The following is a 27,133-nucleotide window of genomic DNA, read 5'->3' as shown; positions in this document are numbered from 1 at the left end:
GACTCTTCTCAAAGTTTTTGCCTGAAAGGGGCCCTGGGTACCTGCCGCGGCAGAGCGCTCAGCTGAGCCTTCCTCATGGGACCGGGCCCAGGCGCCAGGGAGTTAGCCGTGTGCTCACTCACCTCACCTGTGGCCCAATCTCAGGCCTAGGAACAGTGTCCTTCTTGGTACCAGGCTTGACAGGAATCTGGCACACACCCAGATCTGTGGTCAGCCTGGCCAGTCTCCTTGGGCAAAGCCAGTGCCCATGTCAGCCTCTGGCAAGAAGGTACTGGGAGAAGGCGATCAGCTGATCAGCTCTGAGTGTGTGGGAGGGTAGCTCTGAGCAGGCCTGCAGTGTTGTGTACTCTGTGTGTGCGTGTGATTTTCACAGACAGTGCTGTTGGGATGGGTCCCCAGACTACAGCATCATGCAGACCTGGCCTAGTCTCAGCAGACGCCTGTGTGGGGACCTTGGGGCTGGGCTGTGAGGAGGCAGCTTTTGCTTTCTGGAACTCCAGGGCAGGGTCTGCAGCGGGGCAGGGCAGTCTGAGGTAGACTTGGTCATCGTGAGCACATGGCCTGTCCAAGGTTCTCTTAGCTCCCTTCTTGTTCTTACTTCTTTTTTTATTTTGTGCTAGTACTGAGGGCTTGAACTCAGGGTCTAGGTGCTGTCCCTTAGCTTTTTCACTCAAGGCTGGTACTCTGGCACTTGAGAGCCATACTTCCCCTTCTGACTTTTTTGGAGGTTAATTGGAGAGAAGAGTCCCATGGACTTTCCTGCCCAGGCTGGCTTTGAACCATGATTCTCCGATCTCAGCCTCTTGAGAAGCTGGGATTACAGGCGTGAGCCCCCAGCACCTGACTCTCAGTGCCCTCTTTGGTTTCAGAATGTTCACTCTTCCTTTTTTCTCATTTCCTGTTTGTTTTTTTCCTCTTAGCTTCAGAGCTACTTTGCTGCATGTGAGGATGAGACCCCAGCCATCCGGAACCACGACAAGGTCCTCCAGCGCCTGTGTGAGCACCTAGACCACGCGCTGCTCTATGGGTAAGAGCAGGCTTCCCAGGGCTAGGCATGCCCAGGCGCGCGCAGCAAGCTACAATGCCCTCCAGAGAGGGTTCCCGGGCCTGCCTTGTCAGCCTTGATCTACCGAGTAGAGCACTAGGCAGACATGGGGATGAGAGAGGGGTGGTGTGCTGGTGTGTGGTTGTGGGACCTGTTAACCACAGCTTCCTGGGTCCCAGCACTGCTGCCCTGCCCTCACAGATTGCAAGACCTCTCCTCCGGCTACTGGGTGCTGGTAGTTCATTTCACCCGCAGAGAAGCCATCAAGCAGATTGAGGTGCTGCAGCACGTGGCCACCAACCTGGGGCGCAGTGAGTAGAACCAGAGACCCGCCACACCCTCCCTGTGGACAGGATGGCTTGGGATGCAGGTCCAGCTGGGGTCAGCTCCAGGAGGCTGACTGCCTGGTACGGTCCAATTGCAGTAAGGTTTCAAAGGCCAGTGCCTTCCACATGGCGTCTGTTCTCCCTGCAGAGGTCAGTATGTGGATGTGGCCATGATATGCAGGAGAACTGAATGGGGCTCCTTGGGATTCCAGCACAGGAGTCTGGATTCCTCCCTGAGCTAGGAGCCTTAGGCCTGTGGGATTGAGGCAGCATGCCCCTACATCCCTAACCCATCAGGTTGGCTATAGTAGTTCATTTCACGACGGTGTAGTAGTAATCCTAGCTACACGGGAAGCTGAGACCTGAGGATCATGGTTCAAAGCCAGCCCAGGCAGGAAAGTCTGTAAGACTCTTACCTCCAGTTAACCACCAAAAAGCTGGAAGTGGAGTTGTGGTTCAAGCGGTAGCATACCAGCCTAGAGCAAAAAAGCTAAATGACAATGCCTAGGCCCTGAGTTCAAGCCTCAGTATCAGCACACACACAAAAAATAGTCTTCCACCTGACCTCTCTCATCTGCCCTGGCCTACCACAGGTTAGGGCCTGAAAGCTGTTAGACTACCTGGTCCCACACTTGCTCACTCCTTTTTTTTTTTGGTCAGTTGTGGAGCTTGAACTCTGGGCCTGGGCACTGTCCCTCAGCTCTTCAGCTCAAGGCTAGTGCTCTACCACTGGAGCCACAGTGTTACTTCCAGTTTTCTGGTAGTTTATTGGAGATAAGAGTCTCATGGACTTTCCTGCCTGGGCTGGCTTTGAACTGTGATCCTCAGATCTCAGCCTCCTGCGTAGCTAGGATTACAGGTGTGAGCCACTATGAAGCCCGGCAATACACTTGCTCTTTCTTTTCCCTGCTTGCCAAAGGGGGAAAAAGTCATACCTGGCTAGACATCCTCACAGTCATTCCTGCTTCCATTCCCAGGCCGGGCCTGGCTGTACCTGGCTCTCAACGAGAACTCCTTGGAGAGCTACCTGCGGCTGTTCCAGGAGAACCTGGGTCTGTTACAGAAGTACTACGTCAGGTGAGTCGGGAACACTCCGCCTCCCCTGGCTTTAAGTTCCCTGAGCTCCTGTCACATGCAGACACCACAACTTGTGACAGCAGAGGCTCGTCTGGCATCGCATGCTGAGGACATGTCTGTGTGCCCTGGAGCCCTGCTGGCAGTGCAGCGGCTTCCTCCAGAGTACCCGGTCCCACTTAGGTGTTCTGCTTCTGCCTGATCTTCCACCCAGGCCTCAGATGACCAAACGCCCAACTTTTGCCTCACCCTTTGCCAGGGTTACTACAGGGACAGAGTATTTATAGAGCCCCTAAGAGCCTGACAAACCTTTTATCTCCGGAGACACAGGCCACCAAGGGCAGTGCATCTCCAAACCCAGGAGAATGCTGGAGAAAAGTGCTGGGGACACCCAGGTCAAGCTGGGTGCTGTGCAGAGTGGGCTGTCACCAAGTTCCACACGTGTGCTTTTGCTGGTGAGGTTGAGCCAGCAGGTCACCAGACCCAGAAGCACCAGTGTCGCTCCTCATGTCTTGCAGGAATGCCCTCGTCTGCAGCCATGATCACCTGACACTCTTCCTGACCTTGGTGTCTGGACTGGAGTTCATTCGATTCGACCTGGATCTGGTGAGGCTCCAGCATTCTGGCTGCTGTGGGGGGCAAGGAAGGAGAGGAGGAGAAGAGGAGCACAGGGGCTTTATTTTTGCCATTTGTCCAAAGCTGGTTGGATATGGCTGAGCTTGGCAGCGCCTGTTTGCTCAGGTGATAGAAGGCTTCAGGATTGGTGGCATTGAGCAGGGAACTTCCGGTCTCTCTTCCCGCCTGGGGGAAGTTCACATTGCTTTAAATATCCTAGCCCAGAGGGTCTCACCTCTGTGCTTAGGACATGAATGTCTAAGAGAGACAGATTCATGTGGTGTTTTCTGGGGCTCTGGCACATGTCGTCAGCCCCACACTTCCCCCACTAACATGCTCCTGGTCACCCTCCCTCGCCACCATGCACTGTGCAGTGGTGCCCACCTCACAGGGCAGGTGTCCCAGGTCCCCAGTGGATGCCTGAACCCACATATCACACTAAACCCTGGGCACACTATTTTCCTGAATGTACCTACTGTGGTAAAGTTTTCCCTATAAATTAAGCGCCACAATTACTAATAGTAGCTGGGTGCCGGTGGCTCACACAAGTAATCCTAGCTATTTAAGAGGCGGAGATCTGAGGATCATGGTTCAAAGCCAGCCCGGGCAGTAAAGTCTATGAGACTCTTATCTCCAATTAACCGCCATAAAACCGGAAGTGGCGGTATGGCTCAAGTGGTAGAGAGCTCACCTTGAGCTGAAGAGCTCAGGGACAGCACCCGGGCCCAGAGTTCAAGCCCCACGACCGACCAAAAAAAAACAAAAACAAAAAGGGGCTGAGAAGGTGGCTTAGTGGTAGAGCGCTTGCCTTGCATGCAGAGGCCCTGGGTTCGATTCCTGACCACCACATAAGCAGAAAAAGCCGGAAGTGGTGCTGTGGCTCAAGTGAGAGTGTGCTAGCCTTGAGCTGAAGAGCTGAGGGACAGCGCCCAGGCCGAGTGTTCAGGGCCAATGACCCACAAAAAAAAAAAAAAAAAAGAATAGTAAGATAGGATGATTAAAAACAATAGCTATAATATACGTTATTTAAAATGTGAATTGAGCCACCAAAAAGGCAGATGACAGTAGAACTCTGGCTCAAGTGGTAGAGCATCAGACTTGAGTGAAAAAGCCAAAGGACAGTGCCTAGGCTCCGAGATCAAGCCCCAGGACCAGCACCAAAAACAAAACAAAACAAAACACCACAAAAGTGTTTTATTTCTCGAAGTTTCCATTTACTGTTGGACTCTGAGTAACCAAAACCACAAAACCTCAGACTTAGGACATGATAACCTAAAGCAGCTCGGAGTGCCTCCAGTGCCTCATGAGTGCCCAGGCTCCCGAGGGCCGGTGAGGCCGCGCACGTGACCCAGTCCCTCCCTGGTGGGAACTGAAAAAAATGACAATTATCAAAAGATCATAGCTGAGGGTGTCCTTGGGTTCTGACAGCCTTCCTTTTCTATGTCTTGGGGTCCTGGGATGGAGGCCAGGGCCTCGAGCAGGCCAGGCAAGTGTGTGACCATGGTCCTTTCATCTGTCAGCCCCGAGCCTGTGGTTGTTAGGAGCCACAAACATTCCCCTTCCTCTACATCCTCTCTTTTAATTAATCCATTCCTCTCCCAGAGAGGACCCTGCTTCCTGGCTCCCCCGAGGCCTCCCACCCCATGGCCTTCTCGCACTCTCTCCCCAGGACGCCCCCTACTTAGACCTGGCCCCCTACATGCCTGATTACTATAAACCTCAGTACCTACTGGACTTCGAAGAGCGCCTTCCCAGCTCAGTCCACGGCTCAGACAGCCTCTCCCTCAACTCCTTCAACTCTGTCACTTCCACCAACCTAGAATGGGACGACAGCGCCATCGCCCCATCTAGTGAGGGTAAGTGCCCAGGGCAGAAAGGAGCAGAAAGGAGGCTGAGCGCCTCAAACAGACCCAGGAGCTCCGGAGCCCTGGCCAGCCATGCTGGGTGACTTCTGGACTCATTTTGGTCTGGAGGTGGGGATGTGCTGCTGAACAGAGCTGGCCATCCCAGCCCTTTATTTCCATAGACCTTACGGTGGCTGAAAAGGTTTCCAGCTGGGGACCGCTGGCTCACACCTATAATCCTAGCTACTCAGGTGAAGGCTGAGATCTGAGGTTTGTGGTGTGAAGCTAGCCCAGGCAGGAAAGTCTGAGAGACTTTTATCCCCAATTAACTACTCCCAAGAAAGCTAGAAGTGGGGATATGGCTCGTAGGTAGAATGCTAGTCTTGAGCAAAAAAAGCTCAGCAATAGCACCAAGTCCTGAGTCAAGCCCCAGGACTGGCGTTTAAAACAAAGGGAGGGATTTTCAGGCACAAAAAGCCTGAAAGCAGGAATTTCTGAATGTTCAGTACATTTCTGGAAACATGTCCAGGGACTGTTGTCTAGAAGAGTCAGGGTTAGTAGCAGCGTGCCCTGGAAACTTGCCCGACATCGAGGGACTGTTACCTGCTTTGGGGAGCACTTCCTACCGAGGTTCTGAGAGGGAGGAAGGAGGCTGAGCAAGTCCCTGAAAATAGACATGGAGAAGGTCAAGTCCTCCACCCAAGCTGGCTCCTCAGGACAGCTGACCTAGTACCACGGAGGCCAGGAAGACTCTAGGTCATTCTGTTGTCTCATTCCAGCTTTTTTCCCCCTCTGGTACTGGGCTTTGAACTCAGGGCTTCAGGCTTGCCAGACAAGCAATTTTTTACATGAGAGATGCTCTGTCTAGCAATTTATTAGAACACCGAGGGCTGGTAGCATAGCCTGGCTCAAGTAGTATAGCACAAGACACTGAGTTCAAAGCCCAGTACTGTTTAAAAAAAAAATGGAAAAGCCGGGTGCTGGTGGCTCACACATGTAATCCCAGCTACTCAGGAGGCTGAGATCTGAGGATCGAGGTTCAAAGCCAGCCCGGGTAGGAAAGTCCATGAGACTCTTATCTCCAATAAAGCACTAGAAAACTGGAAGTGGCGTTGTTGCTCAAGGGGTAGAGCGCTTGCCTTGAGCTGAAGAGTGCACGGACAGCGCCCAGGCCCAGAGTTCAAGTCCCATGACCGGCCAAATTAAAAAAAAAATGTGCTAGAGTGGTGGGGCAAGAGACTCACACCTGTTACCCCAGCTACACAGGAGGCTGAAATCTGAGGATTGCAGTGTGAGGCCAGACAGGGCAGACAAGTCTGAGAGACTCTTAACTCCAATTAACTATCAGAAGAAAACCGGAGAAGTAGAGGTGTGGCTCAAGTGGTAGACTGTTAGCCTTGAGCAGGAAAGTTAAGCAAGAGCCTGAGGCCCTGAGTTCAAGCCTCAGTAGCAGCAACACACACACACACACACACACACACACACACACACACACACACACACACACACACACACACACACACACACACACACACACACACACACACACACACACACACACACACACACACACACACACACACACACACACACACACACACACACACACACACACACACGCTTATACAACATCGTATTTTCGCCCTGAGTTCAAGCCTCAGTAGCAACACACACACACACACACAAGCTTATACAACATCTTCTTTTCTCCCAAACTATGGTGTACATAAAGATGGCCACAGCCCCACTTCATGCCCTGAGAGGTATCGATCTGCTCAGTCCCTTGAGCTCACCTCCATCAGAGGATGTGAACAGATCTTCAGCCTCTGGGCTCCATGGAAAGGCCTAGCATCGAGACCTTACCTCTTCCCTCTTCCCTTACTTCTGCTTGTGCCATGAGTCATATGACCCATGAGTCACTTCAGACTTACTGTCCACAGAATGACATTGCTTATTGTACAACTAGATACCTCAGTCTCTTAGGCTGGCCCATCGGCTGCCAGAGAGTGCAGACACCAGGTCCACTAGTCTCAGCAGCTCAGAGGCGAGAGCAGGACTGCATAGCCTACGAGGCACAGAAGGAATGGAGGTCAGACGTGTTGGGGAGCAGAGCCCAGGCTTTCCTCTGCTGACCAAGTGCTGGATTTAGAGTGGCCTGGCCTCCAGAGGCTTTCCAGCTGGTCAGGAGCCCTGGGCAGCGTACAGCCAAGCAGCTAAGCACTCTGTCGTTTCCTGTGACATTGACATAGGACATATAGAAAGCTCTTTTCAGGTGGGAATGTGGCCTAGTGGTAGAGTGCTTGCCTAGCATGCATGAAGCCCTGGGTTCCATTCCTCAGTACACGTATGTAGAAAAAGCTTGAAGTGACGCTGTGGCTCAACTGGTACAGTGCTAGCCTTGAGCAAATGAAGCTCAGGGACAGTGCCCAGGCCCTGAGTTCAAGTCCCAAGACTGGCAAAAAAAAGACAGCAAGCAAGCTCTTTTCCTCATCTGCTTTCCTCCCCGATTTCCCACCATTGCCCTATCCTCCTTCCACTGCCCGTGTTTCTAATCCTCAGTTTTGTCCCTCGTTTTGTAGATTATGATTTTGGAGATGTGTTTCCAGCAGTGCCGTCTGTCCCCAGCACAGACTGGGAAGGTGGGATAGAGTCCGCTGTCTCCCTCTTCCTGTTCTGCATCATGCCCATGCCAAGCTCGCTGCATGTCTCAAAATCAGCTCCTCCTTATTATTTATAATCACGTCCACGGTCTGGTGTTCTCACAGATGGAATTCTGCAGCAAGGCCTTGCGCTGTAGGCAGCCCCTTTCCCAGGGCAGCGCTGCTGCCTTTGTGCAGGGCTCACAAAGCGACTGTGTTCAGGGGCCACCAGAGCTCCCTTCCTGATTCCAGTGCCTGCTAACCCCTGCCAGAGGCACAGGGAGCTTGTTCTAGAAAAGTGATGGTCCAAACCTGAAGGCTGTAAGCTCCACAGGCTCAGCCAGACAAGCACCTAGGAGAAAGGTGTTCCTCTCAGGTGTTATTGAGAGATCCAGGTCTGCATCAGGGGGCTGCACTGGAAAGGTGAAAGGCCCTATAAGGAGAGTCTCTTTTTTGAAGTTTTATAGCAAATTAAAATAAGTATCTGTCACATTTCCACCCTGTCTTTAGGCAGTGGCCATGCCTGGGGCATTTCTCTGTTGCTATAAACTTATGTGAAGCAGTTCCCCATGCTGAGGTCTTGATAAGGCAAATCTGGTTTTAAAGCCAGGCTCTGGTAACTCACGCCTGTAATCCTACCTACTCAGGAGGCTGAGACCTGAGGATCATGGTTCAAAGACAGCCCGGGCAGGAAAGTCCCTGTGAGACTCTTATCTCTAATTAACCACTCAAAAACTAGAAGTGGTGCTATGGCTCAAGTGGCAAAGCTTTAGCCTTGAGCTGAAGAGCTGAGGGACAGCGCCCAGGCCCTGAGTTCAAGCCCCATGACTGACAAAACAAAAAAATATCTGGGGATATTCCAGACTCCTTAAAAAGCTTCTGCCAGCCAGGTGCCCATGGCTCAGGCCTGTAATCTTAGGAATTCAGGAGACTTAGAACTGAGGATTATGGTTCGAAGTCAGCCAGTGCAAGAAAGTTCAGAAGACTCTTAACTTCAATTAACTAGCCAAAAAAAAAAAAAACCTGGGAAGTAGATCTGTGGCTTAAATGGTAGAATGCTAGCCTTGAGCACACAAGCTCAGAGATAATGCCCAGGTCCAAGTTTAAGCCCAGGACAGGCACCAAAAAAAAAAAAAAGCTATCACCAGGCACTGGTGGTGGTTTATACCTATAATTCTAGCTACTCACCTAGCTACTCAGGAGGCTGAGGTCTGGGGATCACAGTTTAAAGCCAGCCCTGGCAGGAAAATCCATAAGACTCTTTATATTCAATTAACCACCAAAAAGCCAGGAGTGGAAGTGTAGTTCAATTGGTAGAGTGCCATCTTTAAGTGGAAAAAGCTGAAGAATAGCTGAAGTTCCAGCCCCAGTACTAGCTCCTGACTGGGGACCCCCTTCCAGCCTCGGAGGGGTTGTCCTGAGCCAAGGAGCAGAGGGTCCTTGCATTATTAGGGCATGATCTCTGAGCAGTGAGTGACAGACCATCTTTCCCAAGTAATGAGACTATGAAAGTCCCTAACTCTGAGAGAAATAAGATGGAGCACTGGGGGAGGCAGGTTGTGCCAGCTGCCCAAGAGAACAGCGTGGCGGGGCTCCTTGTCTCAGCTCCATTAGCTTGAAGCCCAGAATTCCATCATGACATCACTTACCCTTGGGCCTCCTGCTGCACACACGGTGGACGTGGGTTCTCCCTGTGATTCTAACTACTAACCCCTCCTTGATGAGCCTGGAGGGCGGGGCCTGGCCTCCTCGCAGCCTCAGAACTAACAGCCACATTGCAATGCTTGCTTACATTGGGCCCCTGAGCAGGGGGAGCATTTTCTCGGCCATGATCTCCTGCTTTCCTGAGTTCTTCAACACCAGCCAAACTCAGCTGGGGCTGCCTTATCTTATCCTGGCTCTGAAAAAAAGCAGGAGTTGGGGGCAGCTCTAGACTGGGATCCTGGTGGAGGGGGAGGGCCCTACCATGGTCTTTTGGCTCCTCTGAAGAACTGTAGCCATCACCACCTCAATACCCCCACTCCTGGGTCTACACGCTGCCTCAGGACCCCTCCCATGAAGTGAGCTTCCATGACGCTCCTACAGGCCGCACTCCATGGAGCCGAAGGGCATGGTTTACTGCCCCTGAGAACTAGGCCCAAGTCCTAATAAATAGGAAGGACCTCATAGGTCACTTGTGTTTTCCTGGCAGGGCTGTAATTACCTGATTACTTTTAGCTCCGCCCCTTAGCGCCTTCTAGCAGAAGTAACTTTTTTAATGAGTGGTATGCTGCACCAGCTGGCAGCTGCCAGTGGTTTCCAGGTCCACCGAGAAGTTGACAGCAGGTTGGCCCCTTGCAAGGGACTGGGCAGCAAATAATGGGCATATAGGGCAAATGGAGCACAAGCAGCCTGTCCCCAGGCCATCTACCAGTCAGTGATCGTGTGCTTGTCACTGGTGTTCCTTGTCTGGAAGCTTCCAGTGATCTGGGATGGAGGAAGGGTGAGGGGGGGCCAGGGAGACCAGCCCCTCTCTGGAAGGGCAGCATCAGCCCCCAGCTCTTGCCAGGGAGAGCCATGGGTGCGCTTGTGACCAAGCCCGGCTTAAGAAATCCAATTTTCAGAAGCAGTGCTGTGGCTCAATTGGTAGAATACTAGCCTTGAGCAAAAGGAGCTCAGAGACAGCAAAAAAAAAAAAGAATGAAATCCAGTTCTGAACACCACCCTTACAGGCGCTCCTGATCCTGCCCCTTTAGGAGGGCTGTGGGGAGGGAGGGGCCACAGGGGTTTGTGAGGACAGCCCTCACACCCCTCTTCTCTCAGCTCACCCTCGTGGCCCCGTCTGCCTCTCCTGGTGCCTATTCTGTGCTGAGTCCTTCCTGGCCCTGTTCTCCCCTCCTCCTGGCCCTTGCCTCAGTCTCTGCTCCCCATTTCCTCTGTTCTTTTCACTTCGTGTTCCCTGTGCTCAGGGGCCCTCCAAAGGCCCAGGGAGTGGGGCTGAGGGGCTGCTGGGGGTCTGCCATCTGACGGGCTCTAGGGATAGCCTAGAGCCTAGCTATTCTTGGGGTCTCCCAGATCCCAAGCTCACCTTACCTGGGGGTGGAGGCGGGAGGCGGAAGGATCCACCCTGGATCCTGCAGCATGAACTTGGCCAAACTGTGCAGTTGAAGATAACCCAGGACCAGGCTCCTAAAGCACAGATCTATCCCGCTGTGTTCCATCTTCGGCTCTGGAAGCAGGGCTGCCCTGGTCAGACTTCCTGGGGAGGAGCTCCCCTGCCTCCCCTGAAACAAGGCATCTTCTAGGGCCCAGATGGTGATTGACTGGCAGTGTCCTTCCTCCTTGTCCTTCTAGATGGCGACGTGACGGACACTGTCAGCGGGCCCCGCTCCACCGCCTCAGACGTGACCAGCAGTAAGGCCTCCACCAAGAGCCCCACCCAGCGCCACAACCCCTTCAACGAGGAACAGGCGGAGACTGTGTCCTCCCCAGACACCACTCCCGTGCACACTGTCTGCCAGGAACAGGGGGAGGCCCCGGCCCTGGACCTGCCGGACGCCTGCACGGAGCTGGAGGTCATCAGGTCAGCCGGGAGAGGGTGGAAGGATGGTATCCGCCCATCTCTGCTGGCCTGGTGGTGTAGTCCGGGGTAGATCAGGCCTGCCTGGAGGGCAGTGGAGCTCTTTGGGGAGAGGAGAGTAAGGAGTCGCCTGTCTCGGCCCTGAGGCAGTTCTCTGATCCAGACCAGCAGGGAGTGCTGGTCCTCTGTGAGCCGGTGCCATTGGGTGCCACATGGCCAGTTCCTTGAGAACCTTCTTCCAGAAGGACCCATGTTCTCTCGTGCCTCACACAGACATGGCAAAGCAGGGAACGGCTCAGGTTGATTTTTTTTTTTTTTTTGTCAGTCATGGGGCTTGAACTTGGCCTGAGCGCTGTCCCTCAGCTCTTCAGCTCAAGGCGAGTGCTCTACCACTTGAGTCACAGCGCCACTTCTGGTTTTCTGGTGGTTTATTGGAGATAAGAGTTTCACAGACTTTCCTGCCCGGGCTGCCTTTGAACCGGGATCCTCAGATCTCAGCCTCCTGAGTAGCTAGGATTACATGCGTGAGCCACCAGCGCCCAGCCTCAGGTTGATTTTTATGAGGCGCCATCCCTGTTGGGAGGCAGGTGGACAGGCAGTGGCTGTTTCTGGCACTGGATTGAGCCTGAGCCCAGGAGCCATTTTGTGTGGTCCACCCAAGAGCAGAAAACTCTCTCTGCCCAGAATCTTCCCTCGGGAGTTCTTGGATGTCTGCACAATTTCTGAGATTCGCGCCAGGTCTAGCTCAGCACAGGGACACAGATGGGTGGGAGCAGGTGAATGAAGTTGTGGATTTTGGCTAGAGTCTTCTCAGCTCCTTGACCCTGCTTTTGGAACTCTCCACACCAGCTGACAGGAGAAGCCTGTGTGCCCTGTCATATTTGCTGGCCCTGGGCAGGTGCCCAGCTCCCCAGGTCTGGACCCCAATTAAAGAATAAAATGGTTCTAATGGTTCCTCATCTAGAGTAGGGACAGGACATTGAGCCCCAAAACTTGGAGTGCATTTCTGTGTATTTTCCCATGAGACTCAGTACCCTGAGAGGAGGGCTGCACAGAGCTGGTTGTTGGTCAATCAACCATGGTGGCCTGCTTTTGTTTCTTAGACAGACAGCTTAGCTCAGGTTTTTGTTTTTGAGACAGGATCTCACTATTTAGCCCAGGCTGGACTTGAATTCATGATCTTCTCACCTTAGCCACCCAAGTGCTTAGATACTGCGTATCACCATGCCCAGCTTCTGAGTTGTTTTGGTGCCAGTCTTGGAGATTGAACTCAGGGTCTGGGCACTGTCCCTGAGCTCTTTTGCTCAAGGCTAACACTACCACTTGAGCCACAGCACCACTTCCAACTTTTTTTCACAGTTAATAGGAGGTAAGAGTCTCACAGACTTTCCTGCTCAGGCTGGCTTTGAACTATGGTCTTCATATCTCAGCCTTCTGAGTAGCTAAGGATTACAGGTGTGAGCCCCGGCACCCAGCTGTAGCCGAGTTTTATCAGCTGGAATTAGTGGGATGTGATTAGGACCTGTGCGTTCTCAGCCAGCCTGATCCCCCTTGTCCTGGGATCTCGGGTGTTAATGCCCCCTTCTGTCACTGCCATCTCAGGGTTACCAAGAAGAAGAAAGCTGGCAAGAAGAAGAAGCCCAGGTCAGATGAAGAAGCAAGTCCACTACACCCAGCCTCCAGCCAGCAGAAGTGTGCCAGGCATGGGGACAGTGACAGCCTTGTCAGCAGCCCAGGCCTTGGCCGGGACTCCCCAGACACCACCCTGACCTCCCCGCAGGAGGAGGGAGTGGGGCCTAGCAGCACGGCCGAGAGCAATGAGCACTCAGAGCTCGGCCACATGGACTTGCTCATCCCCGAGATGAAGGACACCTCCATGGAGCGCCTGGGACAGCCCCTGAGCAAGGTCATTGACCAGCTCCACGGCCAGCTGGACCCCAGCACCTGGCGCTCCTACGCAGAGCTCCCAGACCAGTCCTTTCGGACCCGCTCTCCCGGGGAGACCCCGGAGAAGGCAGCATTTGGCGACCTTAGTGAGGGGCTTCCAGCCCCCATGGACTTCTACCGCTTTACCCTCGAGAGTCCAAGTGCTGTTACATCAGGTGGCAGCGACCATGACACTGCAGGGCCTGGCCAACCGCTGCATGTTCCTGGTAGCCCTGCGATTGCTAGCCAAGAAGAAGGAGGAGGAGGAGGAGGAACAGAGGGACAGGCACAAACGGAAGCTCAGCCAGAACCCCAGGAACTGGACACCCAGTCACCCCTAACCAGCGAGGAGCCTGTGCTCCAGCCAGTGTCAGGGACCCAAGAGGCTCTTTGCCAGCTCAAGCGAGACCAGCCCAGCCCGTGTCTGAGCAGCGCTGAGGACTCTGGGGTGGACGAGGGCCAAGGGAGCCCTTCTGAGATGATGCATTCCTCAGAGTTCAGGTGAATACTGTCCTCTGCCACTGGCACCAAGCTAGGCTGTGTGTGTGAGTGTGTGTGTGATGCTGGGACTTGAATTCAGAGCCTGGGGACTGTCCTTTAATGTTTTTCTGTTGGTCGTGGGGCTTGAACTCTGGGCCTGGGCACTGTCCCTCAGCTCTTCAGCTCAAAGCTAGCACTCTGCCACTTGAGCCACAGCGCCACTTCCAGCTTTTTCTCTTTATGTGAAGCTGAGGAATCAAACCCAGGGCCTCATGCATGCGAGGCAAGCACTCTACCACTGAGACACCTTCCTAGCCCTGTTTGTTTTTTTTTGTTGGTCGTGGGGCTTGAACTCTGGGCCTGGGCGGGTGCTGTCCCTGAGCCTCTTCAGCTCAAGGCAAACGCTCTACCACTTGAGCCACAACACCACTTCTGGTTTTCTGGTGCTTAATTGGAGATGAGTCTCACAGACTTTCCTGCTTGCGCTGGCTTTGACCGGCAATCCTCAGATCTCAGCCTCCTAAGTAGCTAGGATTATAGGCATGGGTTACTGGCCTCTGCTCACGGGTTCTTGAAGTAGAAGACTGGGCCCTCTGACCTCCCAGCAATGAGGCACAGCTGGCGGATGACCTGGCTTGGAGGGGGAGGTGGAAAGACATGTGGCCCCAGCCCAGCCTGATCTCCTATCCTCCCATGCCTGTCCTTCTCACAGAGTTGACAACAATCACTTACTCCTGCTGATGATCCATGTGTTTCGAGAAAATGAAGAGCAACTGTACAAAGTGAGTGCCAGGAACTCCTGCAAGAGACACGGCAAGGCCAGGCAGGGTGGGCCCGGCCTTGCGCAGCGGGGCATGCCAGGCCTGACTTCTGCTTGCTTTGGGCTCTCAGATGATCCGGATGAGCACGGGCCACATGGAGGGCAACCTGCAGCTGCTGTACGTGTTGCTCACAGACTGCTACGTCTACCTGCTCCGGAAAGGTGCCTGCCACCCCAGGCCAAGAGCAGGTTGAGGTTGAGAGTCCCATTCCCCCTCTCCCCTGCTAGCTGAGCCTGGGGACCTGGCTCCTGTGGGTATTTTCTGTCATGCTGCCACCCTGTCATCTGATTACAGGACAAAATGGGTCCTCTCTGCTTAGAAAATGGGGCCAGGGAGGGAAGCCAGCAAGGTAATAGGCATTGGGGTCTCCTCTCTCAGGGGCCACAGAGAAGCCATACCTGGTGGAAGAGGCCGTTTCTTACAATGAACTTGACTATGTGTCGGTGAGTGCGGGCTCCGCAGTTAGGGGTACCCGCTGTAGTACAGGGGTACCACCCACCCCCTTGCTACAGAGCAAGGCACATCCCAGGGCTGGGTATCCACAGGATTCAGTTCCTGGACGTGTGCTGGGTGCAAGAGCCAAGTGTGAGGTTGCCTCTCCTTGCACCAGATTTCCAACCACCCGCCCCTACCTCGTGCTGGGCCCCAGGCCTCGGGGGACCTCACCCCATGGTGTGCTCTCCAACCTCCCTGGTCCTAGCCAGCATTCGGTCTGGCCATGACGCCCCTTCTGCCAAGCAGTGGCCAAGCCCTGTATGGTTTCCTCCAGGTCGGTCTCGACCAGCAGACGGTGAGGCTGGTGTGCACCAACCGCAGGAAGCAGTTTCTGCTGGACACAGCTGATGTGGCCCTGGCTGAGTGAGTGTCAGTCTCGCCCCTCAGCAGCATCCGCTTTGGTGGGGCTGGGGGTGGAAGGTGTAAAATGGGAGACCCGCAGTGGGCAGCACACATCTCTCTAGAGTCAGCAGTCCGGCCAGAGATGCTGGGGAGGGGACAGTCACCCATGGACTGACTCACATTTGTCTCAGTGACCTAAGCCCCTGCTGACCTACAGAGAGGAAGGAACAGTATGAGGGCACACGGGGCCTGCTGTGCCAGGCACTACCTCAGATGCTGTGCGAGATCACAGCATCATGTGTCCATGGGATCCCACTGACCATTACCTATACCATCTGAGCATTGAGCGCCATCTCCAGCTAAGCCCCTCCCCCTGGCTCTGCACCCCATCTCCCGGGGCACAGGGCTTATCCTCGGGCCTCTGACAGCAACCCCCATCCCTGGCACAGGTTCTTCTTGGCTTCTCTGAAGTCGGCCATGATCAAAGGCTGCCGGGAACCACCCTACCCCAGCATCCTGACTGATGCCACCATGGAAAAGCTGGCACTGGCTAAATTTGTGGCCCAGGAATCCAAGTGTGAGGTGGGCAGGCAGCGGAGGAGGCAGCTGGGAAGCAGTCTGTGAAGAGCTGGGGTGGGCAGCCTTGGTTGATGCCTGGGTGATGCACAAGGTGTCTAGCCTGGGCCTGTCCCCCTGCCTCCCGGCTGTGTCCCAGGCTGAGCACCTATGCCTGGAGCCGGGCTATGGGGTTGCCGAGTCCTGACCCAGCACCTGCCTGGCCAAAGCCTCACCTGCTTCATCTGCTGTCCCCATCTCCAGGCCTCCGCGGTGACTGTGCACTTCTACGGGCTCGTGCACTGGGAGGACCCCATGGATGAGTGCCTGGGCCCCATGCCCTGCCACTGCTCACCCCCAGAGGGCGCCATCACCAAAGAGGGCATGCTGCACTACAAAGCGGGCACCTCCTACCTGGGCAAGGAGTACTGGAAGACTTGCTTTGTGGTACTCAGGTGGGAGCCCCCACGGCCCCAAGTGGAGCGGGGGTTGGCAGTCAGGGAACTCTGGCTGGTCACAAGAAAGGCCCAAGGGAGGCTTTCCCTTCTCCACAGGGCATTGGGGAACACACCCAGGATGGAGGGGTTCCTCTGGGCCCAGACATCCTCAGGTACTCAGATGACGACCTGGGCTGCTGGACCTGGTGTCCCAGGTCTACTGAGGGCCAGCATTCCCAGCTGTCCCTCTGAGTCCACCCACCTCCTTTCCATAGAAAGCAGGCCCTTGGCTTGCTTTCCTTCTGGGGCACCCCTGGGATCTGGCCTCCAGTTCCTTGGCTGGATCTCACCCGCTGTGCTGCACCCCCACAGCAATGGGATCCTCTACCAGTACCCTGATCGCACGGATGTCATCCCCCTGCTCTCCGTGAACATGGGGTGAGTGACCCCCCATGGCGTGCTGGGCGGGGCTTGGGGCCAGATGCCTGCCTGGTCACCAGCTTCCATCTCCCGTCTGGGATGGCTGTCCCCCTGTGGTTTCTACCTGCTCCTTTCCCTCCTCCTCTACCCCTCCAGCCCTGACCGGTGCCCTGGGATTTGCGGAGCTCTGCCACAAGGCATGATGGGGAAGGGCGGAGGAAGAGGTGTTGCTCCCCTGGACAGAGTACAGGAGCCAGTTCACACCTGTTCCCTGCTCAGGTGTGGGTATCTAATGGGAGCTTGTCGATTCTCGACGTTAAAGGTGTTTGACAGAAAGGGCAGGCTTCAGGCCATCCGGAAGCCACCTGAGAGCCAGCAGACCATGAGTCCAGGTCTCCGGCCCACCCCAGGGGCTCCCACACTGGCCACCGCTGCCTCCTGTGTCTCCTCGCTCCCATTTCACCCTCCTCCTCTGGCCCAGGGGGGAACAGTGCGGTGGCTGCCGGAGATCCAACACCACGGATCGGCCCCACGCCTTCCAGGTCATTCTTGCCGACCGACCCTGCCTGGAGCTGAGTGCCGACAGCGAGGTTGAGATGGCCGGCTGGATGCAGCACCTCTGCCAGGCTGTGTCCAAAGGGGTGAGTGTCTCAGCCCCCAGCGCCCCCAGCGCCCAGCCCCCGGCGCCGGCATCACTCACAGAGATGCCTGTGAGGACGGAGATTGGGGGCCCCGTAAAGGGCAACTGGGGAACAGCCTGGAATGCGGGGCAGCCTGTGGTGGGGACCACTCCCTCCTCACCCTCTTCCCACCTACACTACTAAGGGGGACAGAGCTAGCCAGACCCCCAGAGGCGGCAGCGTGCTGGTACCTAGCACCCTGGGAAATGCCCTCTGCCACTCCTGCCCCCTTCCCACGTCCAGGTCATCCCTCAGGGGCTTGCACCCAGCCCCTGCGTCCCTTGCTGCCTGGTGATCACTGAGGACCGCCTGTTCACGTGCCACGAGGACTGCCAGACCAGCTTCTTCCGCTCCCTGGGCACAGCCAGGCTGGCAGACGTCAGTGCTGTCTCCACAGAGCCGGGCAAGGAGTACTGTGTCCTGGTGAGCTGGCGGGATGGAGGGGCTGGTGGGGCTAGGGGCTGGTGAGACAGGGGTGCAGGCCCCGCAGAGAGCTGTGTCCATCCGCTCACCTCAGCTCCATCTCCCCAGGAGTTCTCCCAGGACGGCCCACAGCTGCTCCCACCCTGGGTCATCTACCTGAGTTGTACTTCTGAACTGGACCGCTTCCTGGCTGCACTGAGCTCTGGGTGGAAGGCCATCTACCAGGTACTGACTCCCTCCTGGGAAGAGTCCTGGGGTCAAACTGTGCCAGCAGCTCAGGGACAGACACAGGGGTAAGCCCTGGCTCCTACTGAGTCTGTGACAAGAGCTGAAAAGGATACCAGGAGATGTCAACCAAGAAGGGGGGGGGAGGGAGCCGGGGAAGGTGGCTCAGCGATAGAGCGCTTGCCTTGCATGCATGAGGCCCTGGGTTCGATTCTTCAGCACCACATAAGCAGAAAAAGCCGGAAGTGGCGCTGTGGCTCAAGTGGTAGAGCACTAGCCTTGAGCTGAAGAGCTGAGGGACAGTGCCCAGGCCCAGAGTTCAGGCGCCACAACTGGCAAAAAAAAAAGGGGGGGTTGTACATAGTACTCACTCAGATGGGGATACAGGCTGGCAGGACCCTCCTCTGCCTGGAGCTAACTGGAGTGGCAGGGAAGGGCTTTTTCCCCTGGAGCCTGGGCCTCTGATCACAGGTACCCGGGCACAAGCCTAGGGCAAAGGCAGGACAAGACACGCCACGCAGCGGCACTACTGAGAAAGGACAGGGCCACTCTTGGTTGAGGCTGAGTGAGGCCTTCCCCTCCTGCTCCACCCCTGCAGCAGCCCGGAACCCCACCTCCTGGCCCTAGGAGCCCTCATGTTCCCCACTCACCCCAACACAGGTGGACCTCCCCCACAAGGCGATCCACGAAGCCTCCAGCAAGCAGAAGTTCGAGGATGCCCTTAGCCTCATCCATAGCGCGTGGCAGCGGAGCGACAGCCTGTGCCGAGGCCGAGCTTCTCGAGACCCCTGGTGCTGAGGCGGCAGGTGGCGTCCAGGAGGGCGGGGAGGGGCCGCAGCTGACCAGCAGACACACTGTTGTGTGTCATCATGCTGTTCAGGAGCCCGCCCACTCTTGCCCGGGGGCAGACCCACCCACCCCCAATGTGGCCTGAGACCGAGTCTCTCCACTCCCAGGGATCCAGAGTGGTGCCCACTGGACATCATGTCCGGTGGGCCACAGCTTGCGGTTGCTGGGGGCAAAGGTCTGAGCCCCGTGGGCTCTGCAGACATGCTCTGACCGCCCTGGGTCCCCGCCTCGGTTCTGGCCATGGAAATGATGCTGTCTAAGGAAGAGGGAAAGAAGCAGGAGGACAGGGGCCCCCTCCTCTCCTGGGTCAGGAGCCTGGGCAGAGGCTCAGGGCCCCCTGGGGGTCCTGAGTGCCCGGCAGTCCTTGTTCGTTTTTGAACACTCTCCCAGCTGTGCAGGGAAGCGGGAACACTAGGTGTCTGCATGCTTCCTCCTCACCAACCCACCACACATTGCGGCCTGCCTCTGGAAGGCTGCCCAGAGGCCCTGCATGCCCAAGGCCCTGCCCTGCCCTGCCTCTCCTCCATCCTTTGGAGCCTACCTAGGGCCCAGGAGCGAAGTGGGGAGAGGAGAGCAGAGCCACGCTGACATCTGACTGTCCCTGGCCTGGCTGGAGCTGGCCCTTCCTGAGTGCTTTGTACGAGCCCTTGAGAGCAGGGGGCAGGTGGTCTGGGGTTTGTTTTTGTTTTTTTTTTTAAATAAAATAGATATGTTATATTGCCAAGATTTGTCACTGGCTCTTTTTGAGCAAGATGGGGATGAGGGGTCTCCAAACCCTCCATCATCTGCTCTGTGCCCTCACAACAGACACACAGATTCACCGCCAGGGCCTCTGTCATCCGCTCACATTCACAGCACTGGGTCAGCCTGAGCTGTGGGAGGCTTCAGGCCCTGGGGGGGGGGGGGGGGGGCTGACCCTTCCTGCTTCATGCACTGCTGCCACGAGGAGGCACTAGGAAGCAGGTGCTAATGTCAAATGGCTTGAACCAGGAAGTCCCTCTTCATACAAAGGCCCTGATTTGTCTACTTCTATCCCACCCAGGAATGAAGTATTCGGGAGAGCAAGGGAGAAGTGGTAGGAGCTGGTGGCTCACACCTATCATCCTAGCTACTCAGGAAGCTGAGGTCTAAGGATCATGGTTCAAAGCCAACCTGGGCATAAAAGTGCCTAAGACTCTTATCTCCAATGAACCAGCAAACAAAAAGCCGGGAGTAGAGGTGTGACTTAATATTGGAAAAAGCCGAGCGAGAACAGGAGGTCCTAAGTCCAAGCCTCAATACAGGCACACACGCACACACACCCAGTCAACCAGTCAGCAGCCCCTAATCAGCATCACCTTCCATAGTTCAGGTCAGTGGCCGTTCAAAATATGGAAATGGGAAATTCCAGAAACAAGCAAGTGAGTTTTAAACTGTGCCCATTTTGAGTAGTGAATCTATGATGCCAACATCCCTCTGTCCAGCATCTCCCTCTGTGTACCTGGCCCACCTGTTAGTACTGTGGGGGTGTGGCAGTACCTGTTTCAAGTGGCCCTTACTGAGTGGTGTTCCCAAAGCCCTGACAATCTAGACATGCCAGAGCAGCCAGGAAGTGGGTCCTGGAAATGAAAACCTGAAAGTGCTCTACTTAAGGAGAGAGAAGGAAGTCATAGGCTGTGCTTGCTAAAATTTGCAAGAACTAAATAGGGAAAGTAGGCAGTTCCAGGAACCCACTCACTGGGATCCCATACAGATCCCGCCCTCTGGGGGCACAAATGGAAGACTCAAGCTCAGAAAGGAAGTGACTGGGCACGGTCCCATGCTCCTAGCACCTATGATTCAGGGTTGAGGGGTGTAGTTCAGTAGCGAGGGCCTACCTGGCATGCTCAATGTCCTGTGTCCAGTCCCAGCACCACCAAAAGAGCAAAAGCAAAAAGCAGAATACCTCTGCAGGGCTCCAGCGCCTTGCTCTTCCTTTGCTGTTGCTGAACATAGAACCACAGCTTTTCAGTGCCAGATTGGAAGGCTTGAGGCCTGGGAAGGGCAGTCACACCAATTGCGGCCCAAATGAGACAGTTGCTGAGTTGTTGTGAACCCTGTGCCCAGCCTTGCCAGGACACTTGCCTTGGGCCCAGGGCTCTGAGCTGGAGCAGAACAATGTCTAAAAGGAGAAAAGACCAAAGAAGAAAGAGCTCAACCAGCTAATTAGCACCTAGTCCCCACCCCCAGTCTTCTTCCAGTCCCAAGTGAACTTTGCCCCAGATCCCAGGGTTCAGGCCCGCCCAGGCCAGAAGCAGCTACGATTGGTCAGAGGTGGAGGAGGCGTGTCCGGGCTCCAGCACACAAAGCTAAGCAGAGACCTGCAGGTGGATTTCCAAGACACACCAGGCAGGGCCGATCTGATCCGGACCCCTGTTCTTTCGACATGACCCTTGGTCTCTGCCGTCTCCAGCCCTGTGGCCCTGCGGAGGTACAAGCAGCATAATTCCTGCCATCCTATGGCCCTGACTCCTGGCATGGAGTCTGTGGAGACAGTGCCTCCGGCTGTGGACCTGGTGCTGGGTGCCTCAGCCTGCTGCCTGGCCTGCGTGTTCACCAACCCCCTGGAGGTGGTAAAGACGCGGCTGCAGCTGCAGGGGGAGCTGCAGGCCCAAGGCACCTACCCACGGCTCTACCGGGGTTTTGTGGCCTCAGTGGTGGCTGTGGCCCGGGCTGACGGGCTGTGGGGCCTGCAGAAAGGACTGGCTGCTGGCCTTCTCTACCAGGGCCTCATGAACGGCGTCCGCTTTTACTGCTATAGCCTAGCATGCCAGGCCGGCCTCGCCCAGCAGCCAGGTGGTACTGTGGTGGCTGGTGCGGTGGCTGGGGCCTTGGGAGCCTTCGTGGGTAGCCCTGCTTACCTGGTAAGTGCCTTGTCTCCATTCTCTGCCACCCCAGCTGCACAGACACTCCAACCACTAACGCTCTGGGATCCTGGATGGGGTGGGACAGGGTGGGGCCAGAACAGGTGGGGCTACTTCTTGGGAAATCTCTGACTCAGGTGTGTAATCTGCTCTGGGCTCTGGGCACCAGGACCTTTCCTAGATCCTAGATCCCCTGGGTTCCTTCTGGTCCTTGCCTGGGGAGAGGGCAGAGGCTGGCTGGCTGAAATCTTGGTTTGACATTTCTTCCTTCTTTGTGGTCTAGTGTATGTTCAGAAGAAAAGCCTCTGAGCTGGGCTCTGGTGGCTCATGCCTGTAATCCTAGCTCTGAAGGCTGAAATCTGAGGATTGAGGATAGGAAAGTCTGAGACTCTTATCTCCAATGAACCACCAAAAAGCCTAAAGTGGAGCTGTGGCTTAAGTGGTAGGGGAACAAAACCAAGTGGGAGCTCAAGGTCTGGAGTTTGAGCCCCAGTACCTGCACAAAAAGCACAGCTTGAAGCCAGGTGCTGGTGGCTCATGCCTATCATTCTAGCTACTCAGGAGGCTGAGATCTGAGAATTGAGGTTCCAAGCCAGCTCAGGCAGGAAGTCCCTGAGACTCATCTCCAATTAACCACCTGAAAACTGCAAGTGGTGCTGTGGTTCAATGCGGTAGAGCTAGCCTTGAGCAAAAAGGCTAAGGGACAGGGTCCTAGCCCTGCGTTCAAGCACCACAACCCACCAAAAAAAAAAAGCAGAGTTGCCTCTAAGCAAGGATCCCAGGTCCTGTTAGGGGGCAGGGCACAGCACAGTCATCTTCTCACTCAGTTCTCACTCTAGGAGTGTTAGATTGAGGCTCAGAGTTGGCTGAGGAACTTGCCCCAAGTACCAGCAACATGCCAGCCCAGGCCAAACCCAGAGCCTCACCGCTCTCAAGCTTCAGGTTTGGGGCTGGGGCTTCTGGGTTTGGGCTGTTCTCTCTGCAGGACAGGTGCCTGTACACAGCCACCCAGCTCCACCCCAGACCCTCAGGCCCTCTGTTTCATAGGTAAAGACACAGCTGCAGGCCCAGTCTGTGGCCACAGTGGTCGTGGGGCACCAGCACCAGCACCAGGTGAGCCCAGGGGCTGTTGCGGGGGGGGCTGGACTCCAGGCCGGGCTGAGGCTGGCTAGTGATCTGCATCCTCCCCTCCCCACAGAGTGTCCTAGGGGCCTTGGAGACCATCTGGCGACAGCAGGGCCTGATGGGATTGTGGCGAGGTGTGGGTGGGGCCGTCCCCCGAGTCATGGTGGGCTCAGCTGCTCAGCTAGCAACCTTTGCCTCAGCCAAGGCCTGGGTACAGGAGAAACAGGTAAGGGGCCGGGGTGCCTGGTCACCCACACAAATGGGAGCAGGTCACCGGCCTCCTACACAGGGAAGTCCAGGGGAGCTGACAAATGAGAGCCCTTCAACTAACCAAGTTGTGGCCTGGCCCTTGTGCCCAGCAAGAGTTAGGGATCAGCAGTGACCATGAAGCTGTGGAGGATGTTGGGGTGGCAGGGTAGGGGTGGGAACAGTAAGAGGATCTCATCTGCTACCCTTACCAGCCCTTTCCGTGTTGGGGGGGGGTAGCCACATGGGTGGTACAGGGCAGAGGTGGGGTCAGAAGCCTATGCCTCCCCTACAGTGGTTCCTGGAGGACAGCTGGCTGGTGGCCCTGGCTGGAGGCATGATCAGCAGCGTGGCTGTGGTGGCCGTCATGACCCCCTTCGACGTGGTCAGCACACGGCTGTACAATCAGCCCGTGGACGGAGCAGGCAGGGTGAGCAGGGGTGATGGAGGAGAACTGGAGAGTCGGGGGTCCCCCAACCCAAGCACCTAGCCAAAGGCATGAGGACGCATGCCGGGTAGGCAGCCATCCCATTGAGACTGTTGCCTGAGTACCTAGGTCCCAGTCATCTGTGCGGAGCTTTTTTTCCTTGCCAGTACTTGGGCTTGAGCTCAGCTAGGATTACAGATATAAACCACGGTACCTGGCCCAAGCATTCTGATATGAAGATTTCTATGTGTGGAGCTGGGAATGTGGCTTAATGGTAGAGTGCTTGCCCTGCAGGTATAAAGCTCTGGGTTGGGTTTCTCAGTACCACATTAACAGAAAAAGCCTGAAGTGGCGCTGTGGCTCAAGTGGTAGAGTGCTAGTCTTGCACAAAAGAAGCTCAGGGACAGTGCCCAAGCCTTGAGCTCAAGTCCCGGACTGGCAAAAAAAAAAAAATGTGTGTGTGGGGGGGTGTGTATGTGTGCACACTGATACTGGGGCTTGAACTCAAGTCCTGGGCGCTGTCCATTAGCTTTTTCACTCAAAGATGGCACTCTACCACTGAGCCACACCTCTAATTCCAGCTTTTTGTTGGTTAACAGAGGATAAGAGTCTCATAGACTTTTCTTCTCAGGCTGTTTTCTTTGTGGGGGGGTCCGGTCGTGGGGCCTGAACTCTGGACCTGGGCACTGTCCCTCAGCTCTTCAGCTCAAGGATAGCACTCTACCACTCGAGCCACAGCACCACTTCCAGCTTTTTCTGCTTATGTGGTGCTGAGGAATCGAACCCAGGGCCTCATGTGAGGCAAGCACTCTACCGCTGAGCCACCTTCCCAGCCCCTTAGGCTGGTTTTAAATGGCAATTTTCAGATCTTAGCCTCCTGAGCCACTAGCCTTACAGGTGTCCAGCACTGGTTCCTGCTGAGGATTTCATTCTTTGCCCTGTTGCTGAATTTGAGGGTCAGAGAGTTCAAGTGACATTCTTGAGAATGTCACTCACCATCTGTAAACAGAGGAGCCAAGGCTGAACAGCTGCTTTCCCCTGGCACTGCTGGCCTCCATGTGACCAAGACAAAGGTGCCCATGTGCCATTAGCCCTGCTGCGCTCCCTGGCAGGGACTGTGTCTGTCTGAAGGCTCCTGAGCGGTCACTTATCATCCTCCCAGCTGGACCAGAGCCTTTTCTGATGTGCCAGCCAGAGCCCTGAGCACTCAGACACTTGGCTGTGCCAGCGGGGGGCCTAGCAGCCCTTGCAGTGACCCCTGTCCCTGTGTGTTCCCAGGGTGAGCTGTACAAGGGCCTTGCTGACTGCTTGGTGAAGACCTGCCGGCAAGAGGGTCCTCTGGCGCTCTACAAGGGTCTGGGCCCTGCCTATCTGCGACTGGGACCCCATACCATCCTCAGCATGCTTTTCTGGGATGAGCTACGGAAACTGGCCAGGAGGAGCCAACACCAAAGCACCTAGGCCTGACACTGGCCAGACCCCTACCTCCTGATACAGTCTGGCATTTGGACAGAGGACATGGCTTGCTCCAGTAGGACCAGCCACAGACTCAGGCCCAGGCCCTACAAACAGATTGGGAGAGAGTGCAGACAACCCCAGGCTCCACTCTAAGCCTTCAAGTCCCTTCTCTGTCTTGGGTCACTGATTCCCAGCACCTTGCTTGTTATCATAGTAAGAGCTGTGGCAGGAACAGCATCATGAGCTGAGTGACTCTGTACCAGTTCTAATGTGATGCTAAAATCCTCTTTGACTACAAAGAAGCTGAGGCTTAGCATGGCACAGCCCTGGCCAAAGCCACACAGCTTTCAAGTGGCAGGACAAGGGCATTACTATACCAGGACCATGGGGCTGGGTGTCCCTTAGGGGGCACTGTCCACACGAGGAGCCCCAAGGATTCCCCAGTGAGGCCGTGAGGTCTTCCATGGCTGCCCTGACTGGAACTACAGAAACTGTTCTCACATTCAGGAGGCTGGAAGTCTGAGATCCAAGCATTAGGGAGGGTTTTATGTTTTTTTTTTTGGTGGGGGGGGGGGTTCGGTCATGGGGCCTGAACTCTGGGCCTGGGCGTTGTCCCTCAGCTCTTCAGCTCAAGGCTAGCGCTCTACCACTTGAGCCACAGCGCCACTTCTGGCTTTTTTCTTTTTGCTTATGTGATGCTGAGGAATCGAACCCAGGGCCTCTGGCATGCAAGGCATGCTCTCTACCACTGAGCCACCTTCCCAGCCCAGGGAGGGTTTGTTTAGTTTCATTACTTTATAGCATGCTAGGCATATGCTGTGCCAGCCTAATGTTCTACTCTGTTCTCTCCTGACCACCCCACTGTGTGTATGTAGGTCCCAGCTGTTTCTTAGCAGCCCAGGTGGGTACTAGTAGCTCACACCTGTAATCCTAGCTAATCAAGAGGCTGAGCTCTGAGAATCAAAGTTTGAATCTAACTGGCACAGACAAATTGGGGAGACTCATCTCTAATTAGCCAGCAAAAAGCTGGAAGAGATGTAACTCAAGTGGTAGAGCAGCAGCCTTAAGCAAATAAATACATAATAAATAAGTGCTAAGGGGGAGCATGAGACTCTGGTTCAAACCCCACTACTGGTACAAGAAATATGAAAAGCTTAACAGTCATGTTGGACCCAGGACCTCATGTTAACTGACAGAGGCCATTTCCTATCTCTAGTGGGGCAGGACTGGGCTTCAGCACTTCATCTGGCTTTTTTTTTTTTTTTTTTGCTAGTCCTGGGCTTGAACTCAGGGCCTGGGCACTGTCCCTGAGCTTTTGCTCAAGACTAGCACTCTACCACTTGAGCCACAGAGCCACTTCTGGCTTTTTCTGTTTGATACTGAGGAATCAAACCCAGGGCTTCATGTATGCTACACAAGCACTCTACAGACACTAAGCCATATTCCCAGCCCTCAGCACTGAATTTGAGAGGACACAGTTCAGCTCAGACACTACCCGGGGTTTTTTGTTTTTTTTTTTTTTAATTGAAGACCTACTGGCTGACTCAGAGAATAGAAGGCAGAGTCTAGTAAGACTCCATACTACAGCCACACCCCACCATGGGCTACTTTAGAAAGCTACAGTTAAGTTTTGCACTACAGAGACACCAAGCAGGACAAGGCCAGCTCAGGGTCAAGCAGCTTTTCCCCAAGGGTGAGGAGCTGTTCCCAGAAGCAACCCCCATGTACACTCCAATAAAAGTATTTTTTTTTTATTTTGTTTACTTTGTGTCTCTTCTGTACTTAGCTGCTCTCGTGAAACCTCATCCTAGCTGTGGCTCTTTCTGGGAAGGAAGGGAGGGTGGAGGACTGGAAAGGTTTCCAACAGCCAGCCCTACCTCATCTGGCCCGGTGAGGCCTGCCACCTAGTGGGCGATGGAAGAATGTAAGCGCCAAGGTCACAGCGCCCCTGCAGTGACCTCAGCTGGGGAAGAGTCCAAACCTGCCTGGCTGGAAGCAGACTCGAGCCTGACAGCTGGCCGTGGACCCAGACTTGGGCTGAGGGCAGAGCCTGATCTCAGTTTGGGAGAGATGTAGGACAAAGCCTGGCCACTGGGCGCTAGATGGCAGAACCTGACACCAGGCAGTGGGAGGCCTCAGGCCTCATGTGTAGAGAGCAGACCCTGACCTCGGGCTTCATGGAGCCCCTGGGACAGAGCCTGGTGTTCGGCTAGGGGAGACCCTTACTTCACCGCGAAGGA

The 27,133-nt window shown here is 55.2% G+C and overlaps 2 protein-coding genes across 3 annotated transcripts in view; both read left to right on the top strand.

The window, feature by feature from the left end:
• Plekhm2 (pleckstrin homology and RUN domain containing M2) overlaps nucleotides 1-19,479 on the top strand; it is a 38,124-nt gene extending 18,645 nt beyond the window's left edge. The window contains exons 2-20 of one of the 2 annotated variants that reach the window (XM_070037879.1): nucleotides 921-1,027; nucleotides 1,247-1,356; nucleotides 2,349-2,448; nucleotides 2,964-3,051; nucleotides 4,730-4,916; nucleotides 7,484-7,543; nucleotides 10,877-11,105; nucleotides 12,705-13,529; nucleotides 14,221-14,290; nucleotides 14,400-14,490; nucleotides 14,708-14,772; nucleotides 15,099-15,187; nucleotides 15,616-15,748; nucleotides 15,986-16,176; nucleotides 16,531-16,596; nucleotides 17,060-17,219; nucleotides 17,502-17,681; nucleotides 17,790-17,906; nucleotides 18,567-19,479. In XM_070037879.1, coding sequence (XP_069893980.1) covers nucleotides 921-1,027; nucleotides 1,247-1,356; nucleotides 2,349-2,448; nucleotides 2,964-3,051; nucleotides 4,730-4,916; nucleotides 7,484-7,543; nucleotides 10,877-11,105; nucleotides 12,705-13,529; nucleotides 14,221-14,290; nucleotides 14,400-14,490; nucleotides 14,708-14,772; nucleotides 15,099-15,187; nucleotides 15,616-15,748; nucleotides 15,986-16,176; nucleotides 16,531-16,596; nucleotides 17,060-17,219; nucleotides 17,502-17,681; nucleotides 17,790-17,906; nucleotides 18,567-18,704 — 3,006 coding nt within the window. In that variant the 3' untranslated portion in view covers nucleotides 18,705-19,479. The remainder of the gene's footprint in view (nucleotides 1-920; nucleotides 1,028-1,246; nucleotides 1,357-2,348; nucleotides 2,449-2,963; nucleotides 3,052-4,729; nucleotides 4,917-7,483; nucleotides 7,544-10,876; nucleotides 11,106-12,704; nucleotides 13,530-14,220; nucleotides 14,291-14,399; nucleotides 14,491-14,707; nucleotides 14,773-15,098; nucleotides 15,188-15,615; nucleotides 15,749-15,985; nucleotides 16,177-16,530; nucleotides 16,597-17,059; nucleotides 17,220-17,501; nucleotides 17,682-17,789; nucleotides 17,907-18,566) is intronic. The other variant, XM_070037880.1, reaches the window with a different exon arrangement.
• A 1,613-nt stretch (nucleotides 19,480-21,092) lies between these two features.
• On the top strand, nucleotides 21,093-26,647 carry LOC138838408 (solute carrier family 25 member 34). The gene is made up of 5 exons (XM_070037878.1): nucleotides 21,093-21,637; nucleotides 22,685-22,750; nucleotides 22,836-22,988; nucleotides 23,304-23,438; nucleotides 24,714-26,647. The coding sequence occupies exons 1-5, from the start codon at nucleotides 21,233-21,235 to the stop codon at nucleotides 24,894-24,896; spliced, it is 942 nt and encodes a 313-aa protein (XP_069893979.1). The 5' UTR covers nucleotides 21,093-21,232; the 3' UTR covers nucleotides 24,897-26,647.
• The last annotated feature ends 486 nt before the right edge of the window (nucleotides 26,648-27,133 follow it).

Source organism: Dipodomys merriami, unplaced genomic scaffold (genome assembly GCF_024711535.1).
Source record: "Dipodomys merriami isolate MVZ:Mamm:240054 unplaced genomic scaffold, mDipMer1.0.p SCAF_28, whole genome shotgun sequence".
NCBI classification, from domain to species: domain Eukaryota; kingdom Metazoa; phylum Chordata; class Mammalia; order Rodentia; family Heteromyidae; genus Dipodomys; species Dipodomys merriami.
This window is presented reverse-complemented; position numbering and strand designations above follow the sequence as displayed.